This window comes from Papio anubis, chromosome 13 (assembly GCF_008728515.1).
Source record: "Papio anubis isolate 15944 chromosome 13, Panubis1.0, whole genome shotgun sequence".
NCBI lineage: Eukaryota > Metazoa > Chordata > Mammalia > Primates > Cercopithecidae > Papio > Papio anubis.
In genome coordinates this window covers 106,240,676-106,254,202 of record NC_044988.1, presented here as the reverse complement: position 1 = coordinate 106,254,202, position 13,527 = coordinate 106,240,676, and the positions used below count along the sequence as shown (strand labels likewise).

General features: G+C 59.0%; 1 protein-coding gene across 1 annotated transcript; it reads right to left on the bottom strand.

Moving 5' to 3' along the window:
• Positions 1–8,892: 8,892 nt before the first annotated feature.
• NRARP (NOTCH regulated ankyrin repeat protein) lies at positions 8,893–11,934 on the bottom strand. The gene is given in 4 exon segments (XM_003911013.5): positions 8,893–11,111; positions 11,113–11,153; positions 11,156–11,186; positions 11,866–11,934. Coding segments are annotated over 4 exon segments (414 nt in total). The 3' UTR covers positions 8,893–10,838.
• Between the last annotated feature and the right edge of the window lie 1,593 nt (positions 11,935–13,527).

The window sequence follows — 13,527 nt, the reverse complement described above, 5'->3', positions numbered from 1 at the left end:
TGAAGATTTTATAAAAATAAGTCTCAGGGACATATAGGTGTTGAGAGAAACAGACCTTTTCAGGCTTTCTGAAGCCTTTCAGTTCCTTAGTTGGGATACTGACTTTTTAGGCCGGGCTGCAGGCTGACTGATTTCCACAGTCAATGGGCATGGGTCATTGATACCAGGAGTTTTGTTATAGGCTGCCTCCTTGATTCCCCTGCCTCAGGCTCCCAAAGTGCTGGGATTATAGCAAGAACCACCGCGCCTGCAATTGACATTTCATTTTTATTTTAACAAGTTAAAAACGAGGCTTTTAGTCTGGCATGGGTGGTTCACGCCTGTTGTAATCCCAGCACTTTGGAGTGCTGTTAGGGGGAAGCAAGGCGATATCAGTGCCCAAGACCAGCCTGGCCAACATAGTGAAACCCTTTCTCTACCAAAAATACAAAAATTAACTAGGTGTGGTGGCACGCGCCTGTAATCCCAGCTACTTGGGAGACTGAGGCAGGAGAATCGCTGGAACCCAGGAGGCAGAGGCTGCAACTTTGCACTCTAGCCTGGGTCACAGAGCAAGAGTCCGTCTCAAAAAAAAAAAAAAAAAGTTTTATTTACCAAGGATTATAAAATTCATGTGAACCTAATAAGTATTTGGACTTAACTTATGAGTATCCATTTACTTATAGGCCAATTTGGTAATATGCTACATACAACATATAACAATACCTGTACATATACATAAACGCATTTAAACATGTATACATACACACACACAAAGATCCAAACCTTTTTTTAATTTTTTAATTTTTTTGAGACGGAGGCTGGTTCTGTTGCCCAGGCTGGAGTGCAGTGTCATGATCTCAGCTCACTGCAACCTCTGCCTCCCAGGTTCAAGTGATTGTCCTGCCTCAGCCTCCCGAGTAGCTGGGACTGCAGACGCTGGCTAATTTTTGTATTTTGTGAGACAGAGTTTCACTGAGTTGGCTGCAGGTCTTGAACTCCTGACCTTTCAGATGATCCTCCCGGCCACCCAAAGTGCTGGGATTGCCGGAACCATGCCGATCTCTTGAGATAGAGTTCGCCGCTGTTCATGGAGTGTGCGGCATTTTGGTCACAACCTCCGGTTCAGCTGCATTCTCCTGCTCTGCGCCTCCTTAATAGTTAGATTACAGGTAATGAGCTACCATGCCTGGCTGGTTCTGTTTTAGTAGATAGAATTTTCCCATGTTAGTCAGGCTGGTCTGAACTCCTAACCCTCAGGGCGATCCAATTCACTTCTCGGGCTCCTGTTCTGGACAGCTGGAGCCTCCACCAGGCTCTAGTTTTTTGTTTTTAGTAGAGAATGGGTTTCTCCCACATGTTACTAAGCTGGTCTGAACTCCTGACCCCATGAGGCCTGCCCAGCTTCCCTCCCAGCACAGATTTCATGTAGGTGAATCCAACGGTGCCCGGGCCTGTTGTCTTTGGCTTTCATGATTTGTTGTTATTATTTTGTGATGAGCTTGCCTTCGGTCACCAGGCTGTAGGTGTAATGCACCTGCTCACTGCAACTCTCGGCCAGACTGCCAGTCCTCAGCTCCCATAGGCTGGGATTAACCTATGCCCAGCTAATTTTTTTATTTTTAGTAGAGATGGGGTTTCATCATGTTTGACAGCCCTGAAACCTGACCTCAGGTGATCTTCAACCCAATTCGTCTCCTGGGGTGCTTGGGATTTCAGTACTCAGCTCTAAGGACGCCTATTTTCAGACATTTGTTTGTTTTTGGACATTTGTGTTTCTAAATGAATTTTAAAAATGGCCCAGCCAATTTTACATGGAGCCTGCTGGATTTTGATGGTGATTGCATTGAATCTGTAGATGAACTGTATACTTTATAACACTCATTGTCTCTAGGCAGGAACATGTCTCTTTCTCAATGGATTGGGCAAGCAAAGAATTGTCAAGCGCACTGCCACCTGTAATCCCAGCACTTTGGGGAAGCCGAGGGAGGATCAGTGAGGCCAGGAGATGAGACCTGATCCCAACACGGTGAAACCCCGGGCCTACTAAAGCCATAAAATAGCCAGGCGGGTGGTCAGCGACTGTGCCTGCAGGCCCTAGCTACTGGAGGCTGAGGTAGAATGGCTGAATCTGGAGGTGGATAGTGAGCCGAGATCGCCGCCGCCACCGCACCTGTGCCTGCCGCGAGCCGACTCCGCCTCGCGCCGTGTTGTGGTGGTGGGTGCCTGTAGTCCCAGCTACTCAGGAGGCTGAGGCAGAGAACGCTGAACCTGATGAGGTTCCAGTGACCCGGTATCAGCTCACTGCACTGCAGCCAGCCATTCCATCTCAAAAAGTTTTTTCAGCAACGCCAGCTTTCGGTAGACCCTTTTCTTCTTTTTTAGACTCAGTCTGCTTCTGTCGCCTTCAGGCTGGCGCCGCAGTGGCCAGGATCTCAGTCACGCCCGCCTCCTGGGTTCACGCCTATTCTCCTGTTTCTTTTCAGCTCTCGGTAGCTGTAACGTGGTGCCCGCCAATCCTGCCCGGCTAGTTTTTTTGAGACTGGAGTCTGGCTCGTCGCCCAGGCTGGAGCGGCCGGATCTCAGGCTCACTCGCAAGCCCGGCCTCCGTTCGCCGCCATTCTTCCTGTCTCGCCCTGCTAGTTGACTGACAGGCTTCCGCTTTCACTTCAGCCTGCTATATTTTTAGTAGAGACGGGCTCAACCGCCAAGCCACCGCGATGGGTCTCATCTCCCGACCGCGATCCCGCCCCGCATCGGTCGCGACATCTCCACGTCTTCAAAGCAATGCCGAAACGCTCTATCGCGAATAAGGCGAACCACCGACCTTTTTTGTGCATTGACTTCATGCCTGCTGGGCTCTATTATCTCAGCGGCGAGCCTGCCTCAGTTCCCTGCAGCAGCTCCCTTTCTCCTCCTGGCAGAGGCCCTCTAGACCTCAGCCTAGCCTGCGTGACCAGCTGCACCTGTACTGCCGGGTCTGCAAACCTTCTGGGAGGCTGGGATTTCCAGTCCTGCCTAAATGAAAGGACCGACTACCAGGGAACATGGTGGGGCCCATGCTGGGGACACAAGAGCTGGCGGGGATTCCAGGAGGGTGTCCTCATGACAGCAGTTCCTTTCTGGGGGAGGATGACTGTGCCAACTGAAAAACCACCCGTGACCATGAGCCTGTGTTTGTGGTGCACCAGCCGGATTTTACGAGTTCAAAAAATGAAAAACAAAAATGAAAATGAAAAGAGGCTACACCTTGCAGAAGTTACGGAAACACGAACCACACAGACAAATCTCAACAGCATGGGGACGAGTCTCAGAGGCAGGACACAAGAAGCGTGTGCCACGTGATGCCTGTACAGAAAGCTCTGGAACAGGCCCCGCGAATCCACGGTGCTAGAAGTCGGGTCGACGGTGATGTGGTGCAGGAGGAATTGACTGGGATGGGCCGGGAGAACTTTCTTGGCTTTAATAATATCTTTTATATAATTGTGATTGTGGTGTGGGTTACTTGGGTGTAAACATCTACCAAGACTTGCCACACCCTCAAGGGATGCATTTTATTGCGTGTAAATTACACCACCTTAACGCTGATGTTTAGGAATGTGAATGATAAACCTAACGATTTTCTTTCGTCTGGAATGGAATGAAAAGAAACAGCCCATAAAGAGACCAGAGGGGAAGACTTGAGAAGGAGCACTTTATTGACAAAGTAACCTTGGGAGTTGAAAGAGCTGGGTTACTTATTACTTTCTTCAAGATAAGGGAGCAGGGACCTTGCCATGCCCTCTGAAGAACCAGGAACCAGGATCCCGCCGAGACAAAGGCTGATCCCGGGCACTTCTGCGCTGTGCTGCGTTACACGGGGTGAGACCCTGCCCGCAGTGCTTCCTGGGCCATTAGGTCAGAAAATTTAATTTCCTGGTGGCCACATAGGCTCGTGGGACATTGTATTGTTCAGCTAATCTATAAAATAATGTTTATTTTTAACTGAGCTGTGTTTATCACACTCATCACTGCACAGACTGTGAGCGCATGGCTTGGTAATTTTGGCAGCAAGTTCATGTGACAACATGGCCAGGACGTTGACGCCACCGAGGGAGGCACAGCCTGCCACCCACCCAGCCCCACCCCCCACATCGCTAGTTCTTCTTCCTCCAGGGCTTCGTTTTAAGCGGGCACATTTCACAGATTAAAGACTACATTTCCCAGCCTCCCTTGCACTGAGGTAGGTCGTATGACTACGTTGTCGCCAATGGGATGTGAGCAGCTGTGGCAACGCAACTCTTGGGAGGTATCCTTGAAGAAGAGCGCCCTGCCTCCTTTCTGCGGGCTGGAGTGCAGGTGTGATGGCTGGATCTGGGCTGGCATTTTGAGCCATGTGAACAAAAGGCCCATCCATGAAGTCTGGGGAGCCCTGGGCCACCCACCCCAGCTTCATTGGGCTGCGAAATTCACTGTGTCTTGACACCACTACTATTTCAGTTTTGTCATTTCTCTTTGGAAAGTTTATGGGATATTCTGGGTTTCATTCCTTTGTGGGTTGTCTGCGGGGCCTGCAGATGGCAGTGGGGACCTAGTGAGGAGCTCACAGACCTGCGGAGAGTTTTATCCATTTAAACACATAACGGGTGTAAACCAGGTCTCCAGGCTCCATCTCCGAGCACGCAAGTGTCTGAACACAGTTCTGTTCCTGCGCCTCCGGCACAGCCACTTCCGTGAGAGGAGTGCCGCGGCTGGAATTCCAGTGCCGACCTCCTCTGCTGAGGCACCATGGCCAATGTAGCGGCACCTACGGCCCAGAGAGCCCGGCTCCCGGCGGTCCTGAGGGATGGGCGCCGGGTCCTGCTCCCACCCGAAGTGTGACATGTGGGTGGCCGCGTCCACAGGGTCCTGCTGACTATCTACTTACTCGTTGCGGCCCCAGGGCCTCCCCTTCCCATCGGACCGCGTGGAGAACAGCACACCATTGCCAACTGCCTGTTTAGGACTATGAAGGGATCACTTTTCCAGACCCTGGTCTGGGGGTCCTTCTGCGGGCTGCAGAAGCCAAGAGTCGCTAAGGGGTACCTGCCACTTCCTCTGCCCCAGGGCGCCTTTGACCTCCGGGCATTGGGGCCCGGCTCACCGCAGCCTCCCACTCCGCCCCTCTCTGGAGCCAGCAAAGCCCACATGGCCCCGCCATCGGCCCCGGCGCCCGCCCTGCCTGCCCGCTTCCCTGGGGCCGAGGCGCGGGCAGGAAGACTCGGGGCCCGCGGGGGTCCGGGGCAGGGCGGACTCCGGGGAGTACGCGCGGGAGCGCGGCCGGGCCCGAGGCGCAGTGCGGACGGCGGCCACAGGGCGGCAGCACCGCCGCGGCGGCTCCGAGGCTCGGGGACCCGGGGGCTCCGGCCCTTGCGCCCGGGAGAGGTCTGTGGGAGCCCCGGGCGCACCCCCTCCCCTGCTGCGCATGCCCCCCGCGGGCCGGGCCGGGCCGGGGCGGGCGGGGTCTCCGGCGAGGTCAGCGCTGGGTCGGAGTCCCCTCCCCACCTGCGCCGGGCGCACTCGAGCCCCACGCGCGGCTGCGTCTGGTGGGCGGGGAGGGGCCCCCTGAACTAGCCGCGCGTCCCAGGCCGCGACCCCAGCGCCGGGGCGAGTGGGTGCGCGGCACTGCGAGCCGGCTGCGCCCCCTCGGCCCGGCCCTCGACTCTGCCCTCGCCCCTCGCTGCGCGGGCGCTTTCCGGGTGCGCAGGCGCCCCGCCCCCACCGTCCCCACCGTCCCCGCCCGGCGCGCTGGGGACCGGAATGGCCCGGCTGGTTTTGAATGCAGAGATCGGGCTTTGTGAGCGGCCGCCCCCACCCCCACATGCCCCCCACGGCCCGGCTCCCTCCCCCCGCACCCCGGCCCCAGCCCCCCGCCCTCATTAGCATAGCAGCTGCTCGCCGAGCCGGACGGCGCGGAGGAAAGGGCAGAGGCCTCGGGAATGAATGGGGGCCGCGGCTTTGGAGGGGCGAGAGAAGAAAGACCGACAGACGGACGCGCGGAGGACGGTCGGAAGAATGCACCGGACGGGTGTTGGGGGTTTCCAGCGGGGGGAGCGGCTCCGAGCGGTGGAGCCTGAGTGTGCGGGGATAGGTGGAGGGCGGCCTCCCGGGGACCCCCAAGCCCTGGAGGGTCTGCACTGGAGGCCCCGGAAGGGGCAGTTGCGGAGGTTCCCAGACCTTCCACAGCCCCCTCCCGTGGCCTGAGCCCTCGAATCCCGGCCTCAGGCTTCGTTCCCCAGCTGTCCCTGGCACGGGGCTTCCTTTCCCGTCCTTCAAGGCCCAGGTGGACGCTGCCTCCTCCCCGCAGGCTCAAGGAGCTTCAGGGGCAGCTGGCGTTCACGAGGTTGGAGGCTCTGTGCGCCGGGTGTTCTCGTGTCCACGACACCTCTGTCCCACTCTGTGCTGAGCTACGAGGACTTTGGGGGACAAACCCCAGCGGGCAGCTCCTTCCCGCTCTTCCTTCCCCGCACCCCGTCTCCCTGGCTTCTAAGTCCTGTCCACCCTCCTTTGGCCTGCAGTGTCCTGGCTCCCACGCCTGCTGGCTTTAGACATCACTCTTTCTAGCTGACCATCTTCCTGCATTTCCTGGTCTTTCCGTGGCGTCCGTTCCAACGTCAGCGCTTCCTGCCTCCAGCCGGGGTCAGATCAGAGACAGACAGTTGGACGGGAGCCCAGCAGTCCTGGCGGGGGATGTGGGGCAGGCCCTGACCTTGCTGGGACTGTCTCCTTTCTCTCAGGGGTTCCCAGGGACCCAGCCCCCACCTGCCAACCCCTCCACCCTGGCTCTCCTCTGTGCCTCTTGGCTGGACCCCTCACCTGGCCTCCAAGGCACACCTGCAGATCTGGGAGGCCAGGGCTGACGGTGTAGGCTGGGCCCCCCAGACCGTCTTTCTCACCCTGGCCACAAAGGGGCCTGCCTGGGGAGGGGGGTTGGAGACTCCCCAGTAACTCTGCCATAGGCCAGTACCCACCATACCTGCTAATACCCACCAATACCCTGCTGCAGTAAGTGATCTGCTGAAAACAGAGGCCCTGGAAGAAGTGTGGGCACAGGCCACTGAACTCGGGAGGGAAACAGGCATCAGAGACACACAGCAGCATTGACCTGGCCACATCCAGAGACCAGGGGCTTTCTCCTCGTTGCCTGTACCCCAGAGCTGCCCCCTCCCCTTGTGGCCAGGGAGGCCCACTCTTGGTGCACAGGTGGCCAGCCTCCCCCTCCACTGAGCTGCTCATTCTAGGAATGTGCTACCCAGGGCTCCCTAACAAGGACAAGCCTGTGGGCCTAAACGTGGGTCGTGTTCAGCGTCCCCAGACCGCCCTCCTGGGCTCTCGACACCTGGACCCTCCCAGCTGAGATTTCATTCATAGATCTGACCCCAAGAGGTGGGAAGACAATCGTGGTTTTAGAGTGTGTCTGCCTGCCCCCTAGGGCTGTGCCCGGCAAGAAAGGTCATTGAGGCTGTCCCCAGCCATCCGGGCTGGTCAGTGCCCCAGTGGCACCTGGGGAGGAAGCAGAACCACCCAGGCCTCCACCCCCTCAGCCCCCCTCTCCTCAGCTGCCACGGGACTGCCTGGGCAGGCTTCCTTTCGTTCCTGCTCGAGAGAAAAGCAGCACAAGGCCTTTCTCAGTCAAATGTATCTTTCAGAAGAGAGAATTTAAGGGAGCTGCAAAGAGTACCCTGGGGTGGCAGCCATGTGCCTGGGAGGCCCCTGGTGCCAGGCCAGGCCTCTCCACAGTGGGAGAACTTCCCGGATATTGTAGGGGCAGCCACTGGCTGGGACCCCACCCACCTGCAGGCTAATGCCAGTAACAAATGTTACCTTTGTTTTTCAGACCCTGGGTGGGGAAGTGTGGCGTGGCCCAGCATAGCCCTGGCCATCACTGGGGCTGCCTGACCTCATCCTCTGGTTACCCCAAGCATGTCCAGGTTCTTGTGGCCACTCTCCTTTCCAACGGCTGGGCATCCCTGGGCTGACCCAGGGCAAGACTTCCCAGAGCCTGCTTCAGGGAGCTGGCCCGCCTCCCAGGCTGATTCTGCAGGATAGGAAATGCGTAACCGACGGAAAACGCGCCTGGAAAACCAAGGGTAAACAGGGCAGCAGTGCAGAGTAGGAAGGCGGAGGCGTGGGGAAAGTTTGTGGGAAGGGCAGCCCTTCTGGGGACACGGTTTAGGGAAGCAGATGCCCCTTACACTCCGCGAAGGGGTTTGAAAAGTTGTTACCTTGTAACTCCAGGTCTTTACCCTTCTCCAAGTTCTCCCTGCTGGCTGCTCGTGCTGGGGGAGGGCCCCAAGGGCATCTCAGGAGTGGGCCAAGAGTTTCTGCTCCTTTCTATCAGGTGCTGGCGACAGTCATCCTGCTCTGCTCTCCTCTCTTGCGAATGGGGGTGCCCAGCCCCCGACGCTCCTCTAACTCAGGGTCTGTGTTCTTTGGGGTGTTTGACTCCAGGCCTGTGTGGGCCTCCAGAGCTCCCAGGTGCCTCCAGGGGATTTTCTACTTGCCAGGAGTGAGCAGCTATGATGTTTTCCCCCAATTTACAAGATACTCCTTCTGTGCAGCAGGCACCCTCCAGCATGACCCCCTAGGGGGTAGGAGTGGGCAGGGCTTCAGGCCAAACTGTCCTCTCTGGCGGAGGTCTCAGCTGCTCTGCTGGGGAACGGAGCAGAGGCTGTGACACCAGCTCTGGGCACTCTGGAGGCGCTGGGTCCTCATGAGTCCTGTGTGCAGCTAGGTTGGGCTTGGCCGTTGCATGAGGCTGACAGCGAGTTTACCAGGCTCTGTCTTCAGGCAAATACAAGCCAAGCATTGTGCACCCAGCACCCACAAACTGTGTCGCAGCCTAACCCTCGTCCCCAAAGAGGGTGTTCTGCAACTTGTGCCAAAGCCAAGAAGGACCAACAAACTTTTTTTTTTTAATATAAAAAGATCAATGAAAAATTTATTTATAAATTTTTCACGCTGGGCTACAAGTCAATATCGTACACTCAGAAATGTGCTGCACAAACTTTATCCAGTTAGAAGTGATCATCCCGTGACCCACACACAGCTTCGATATAAGCCTAGAAAGTCTTAACATTAATTAACATAATTAAAAAGGTATTTGCATCTAGAAAAAATATACAGAACTCCTTGTGGAGTAATCTGTGCCTCCATTTCAATGTCTGCTTGTTTCACTGACATTATCAATATATTCTTCTCACACAAAGTTTTATAAAAAGCCACGGATGGCTGCCCGAATAGGACCAGCCACGCACAAAGGGCCTCCACCCACCTGTGTCCTCAAGTGCTCCCCATTTCTGCACGAAGGGTCAGCAGCACTTCCATGAAGGGGAAACCTCATTTAAATTTGAATAATTCAGCCTCCCTTTTATTTCTCAGGATCAAAACAACAAGGGGTGTGGGGCTGCATAGAAAACTGGAGCCACAGAAACCAGGAAGGGCGCCTTTCAGGACAGAAAGTGACGCAGGAGAACCTCCCCGGGCCCAGGTCTCGACGCGGCCCCTCCCCCACGGCAGGATTTCGGATTCGAATTGAGTCCTCGAAGCTCTGGGAGGCTAAAAAGGGGCAAAACGGTCCTTCAATTCACTCAGTCATTAGCACGAGAGATTCACAGTCTTATAGGTATTTTATAAAAATATAAATATGGGTACACTCTGTTGCCTTCACAACGCTGGATACATCGCCCTTTAAAATTGGGTTTATAACCAAGATTCAAAAAATACACCTAAAACTTGGCTTAAAATATGTTAATATTTTATATTCTGTCATAAATGTTATGACATTTAATTGTGGCAAATCCATTTACTTTTTTAAAAAAAGTGTGCAACCGTTAACTATGATAGAACGCACTAGAAAAGGTAACGAACCTTCACCCCCCGTGTTCCCGCCACCCTCGAGCGCCAGCGAGCTTCCAGGATCCTGGGGAAACTGCAAAACAAGCCGGTTTGGGGGATGGTGGCCTCATCCAGGAGGGGCGGGGGAGAGAGGCCCTGGGGCTCCCAAAACTCACGGATTTGAGGGAGAGGGAGAAGGAGGGAGGGGGAACAGAACGGGGGGGGGTAGTAGACGAGGGGAGAAGGGAAGGGGGAGGGACAGCACGGGAACACCATCAGGCTGGGCGGTATTTTCAGTGCAACCAAGAAATGGTAGACTCAAGTTTTTAGTTTTAAGACTAGAAAAAAATGCATTACTCCCCCCCCCAAACCACACTGACCACGCACAGTGTTTTCCAAACAAAAAAAAAACCAGGCGCACAAACTCCACCCACAAATGTACACACACAAGATAAATAGTTTAGAACACCAAGAACAGCGAACAGCAGAGCGTCTCCTCGGCCGTGCGCCAGCAGCGCGGACCGCGGACCTCGGGGCTGCTCCTCGGCGGCAGCCGGCATCCGCGCGTCCCGGGCCGGCTGGCGGGTCCTGCAGGCGGCGGCGGGGCGCTCCGAGTCCGGCTTCGGCCCCCGCCGCCCGCCTTTCACCTTCGGGAGAAAACATTTTGCGCAGAGGATCCGGTATCTCGGGATTCCGAACTTGCTGGTTGCGAGACTCAAATTTCAAAAGGGGCTGGAGCCCGCGCCCCGCCCCCACCCGCGAGGCGGCGGGCGGGCGGGGGCCGTGGGAAGCTGCTCCGGCCCGGCCGGACCCGGCTCGGCCGCGGGGAGGCGCTCGGCCGGCGGGGCTGCCGGACCCCGGGGCCGGGACGCACGCGCCGTATTCGCCGTGGCCGCGGGCCTTCTGGCAGGGCCTGCGAGCCTGGGGCGCACCGAGGTAGTTGGCGGGAAGGTACAGCAGAGACGACGCGGGTGCAGGACCGGGTTCCGGGGTCCCGGCGAACATCACCGGCCGCTGGCCGCGTACTTGGCCTTGGTGATGAGATATAGCACGATGTCCTGGTGGCCGCCGAATGCGGCGATGTGCAGCGCGCTCCAGCCGTCGCGGTTGGCCAGGCGGATGTCGGCGCCGAACTTGACCAGCAGCTTCACGAGCTCCAGGTTGCCGTCGATGACCGACTGGTGCAGCGCCGTCTGGCCCTCGGGCCCGAACGAGTTCACGTTGAACTCGCAGTTGGTCATGTTCTGCAGTAGCGACTGCAGTTCCTGCGTGTTGCCCCTTGCGCACAGCCTCCTGGAAGATGCGCTGCGTCTGAGGCGCGAGCAGGTGGACGGCTCGGCCTGGTTTCCATGCTGCCGCCGGGGCCGCGGGCCGGGCCGGGGCTCAGTGGCGGGCGGCTGCGGCGCGGACTCCCGGTTGCTCCCGGGCGCGCTCGGCGCATGGAGGGCGCGGGAGGTCCCTGGCCCCGCACGCCGCCTCTGGCGCTCCGGGCGCTTCAAGCCGGGGGTCGCCGCCGCTGGGACCCTGCCGCATCCAGCCGCGCCCGGGTGGGTGACGGGGCGCGCTCGGCTCGCGGGGGCCGGGCCCGGCCGGGGACGGCGGCGCCGCGCGGTCCCGGTCCCTCGGCTCAGCTGCGGCTCCCACGCCCCAGGCGCCCCCAGCGCCGCAGCACTCGCTCACGCGCCGGGGCGCCTTTACCTTCTTTATATTTGCATAACAATGGCAGCTCAGACGCGCGCCGGCGGCCCCGGGATTGGGCCGCGCCCACGTGGGGGCGGGGCGTGGGCGGTGCCGGGCGCGGGGGTCCGGGGGCGGGTCCCGGCGGCGGCGCGCTTCGCGGCAGGGGGCGCTGGTCGCCGGCAGCGCCGGGGCGGGGGAGGCCAGGTGGCCGCCGGGGGGGTCCAGCTCCGTCGCTGCCGCCGTCCGCGCGCCCCCCGGGCTCTCAGCGTCTCTCAGCGGTCGTCCCGCCCCTTCTCCCTCCGGCCACCCGGGGAATTCCAAGCTCCCTGCGCAGCCAGACCCAGGCCTTGCCCGGTACCCGAGCGCGACCGCCAGGTGGCCCCGAGGGCGGCCTCTCTCGGGTAGGGGGTTCGCGGGCATCTCAGGCCCGTGGTGAGGGAGAGACCCCTCTGAGCGGAGAAGGCGCGCGGCGACCCCGGCCAGCCTGCGCCTCCGGGCTCACCGTCCACGCGGGTGGCAACTCCAGGCCCTGACATGGGGCCCTCAGCCACGCGGGTCCTTCCCGCGCGCGGGCAGCCTCATGGCCGCCAGCTCAGCCTATGTGTGCCCCAACCGTACTAATGCGAGGGGCCTCCGGCCGGCCACCGCGGCTTCCACCGGCTGGCGGTGAAGGGGGTTCCGCTGTCCTCTCAGGAGGAAGTCCAGGGCGGGGGCGCAGCGGGAGGGTCGGGACTGCGGCCCGCCTCCCTCTGCTGCCCACCCACCAGCATGCCGGACACACGGGTCCTGCCCAGGTGAGCAGGGCCAGGTGTGGCGCCAGGGCTGTCTCAAAAGGGAATTCTGAAACGCCTGGCTTCCAAACTATAAAACCCGTTTTTATTGACCACTCTAACAATTGACCGGGAGGCACCAGCAGGGGAAGCACAGCGCATTTCCTCATTAGAGTTTTACAGTTTACAGCTAGCTGTGGTCGCTGGAAATTAAGGAGGAGTGATTCTCAGGCGCGGAGCAGGAGGCCAGGCAGGCTGGGGCTTGAATTCCTTCTGAAGCCAAACCGGGAATTCCGCGCAGGCAGCTCTGAGCTCGGGCTGGGGAGACCCCACTGCCAGGCCTTGTCTGGGGACGCTCCCGCCCGCCAGCTCCATGCCCCCACATCCGGCTCCCCACAGGGGTGTGTCCCCACCCCATGCTGTGCTCACACTGGCAGGAAAAACTGGGCAGGCCCGCTTCGGGACCGACCCTGGCTGACTGGAGCAAGGTCCAGCGCCCCTGGGGACCCCCTGGTGGCCTGGGAACCTCTGTCCCTCCAAGGCACAGCTTAGAGCTCACTCTGGTCTTCCTGGGGCCGCTGGTTCTGTTCAGCCCTCTCCCCTGGGCCTCACTGCTTCTCCCAGGAGGTCTTAAGGGGGCCACAGAGAGTGGGAGGGTGCTCCCCAATGTGCAGGTGGGGTCATAGTGGAGTCCTGGAGTAGGTCCCCAGCAGAACAGAGATGGACACTGTGGAGTCCAGGCCTGGGGCAGAGATGGCATGGCCCAGACTGCCGTGCTCTGCTGGACACTTTTGGCCTCTTAAGGAGGGATAGCCGCTGGGCTGCCTGCTGGTCCCTGGTGCTGGCTGCGTCTCTGGACCTCAGACCAGGGCTGGGTGTGCAGGGTGCTCTGAGTTCACGGTCAGAAGGACAGGAGCTCAGTCCTGTGCATTGATGGGTTTTGTGCATCTGCCCAGGGCCCAGCCAGGCTAGACTGGCAAGAGGCAGAGGGCATGACTGGGGGGTGGGCGGAGCCCTTGGCGCTCAGCAGGCACAGGGCCTCCCCTGGAAGGTGGGTGGTTTGCAAACAGGCCAAAGCCCAGGTGGGCTCAAGCCGGGCCTGGAGAAGGCATTTGGCTATGCTGTGGGCCAGGAGCAGGGCCTGGGAGAAAGTCCTGTCGACATCCGTGGCGGCGGCAAACAAAGGGGCCCTGTGTGAGCTCGGTGTGGGAACGCGGGGCCTCGCCACGGGCGTGAAATCAGC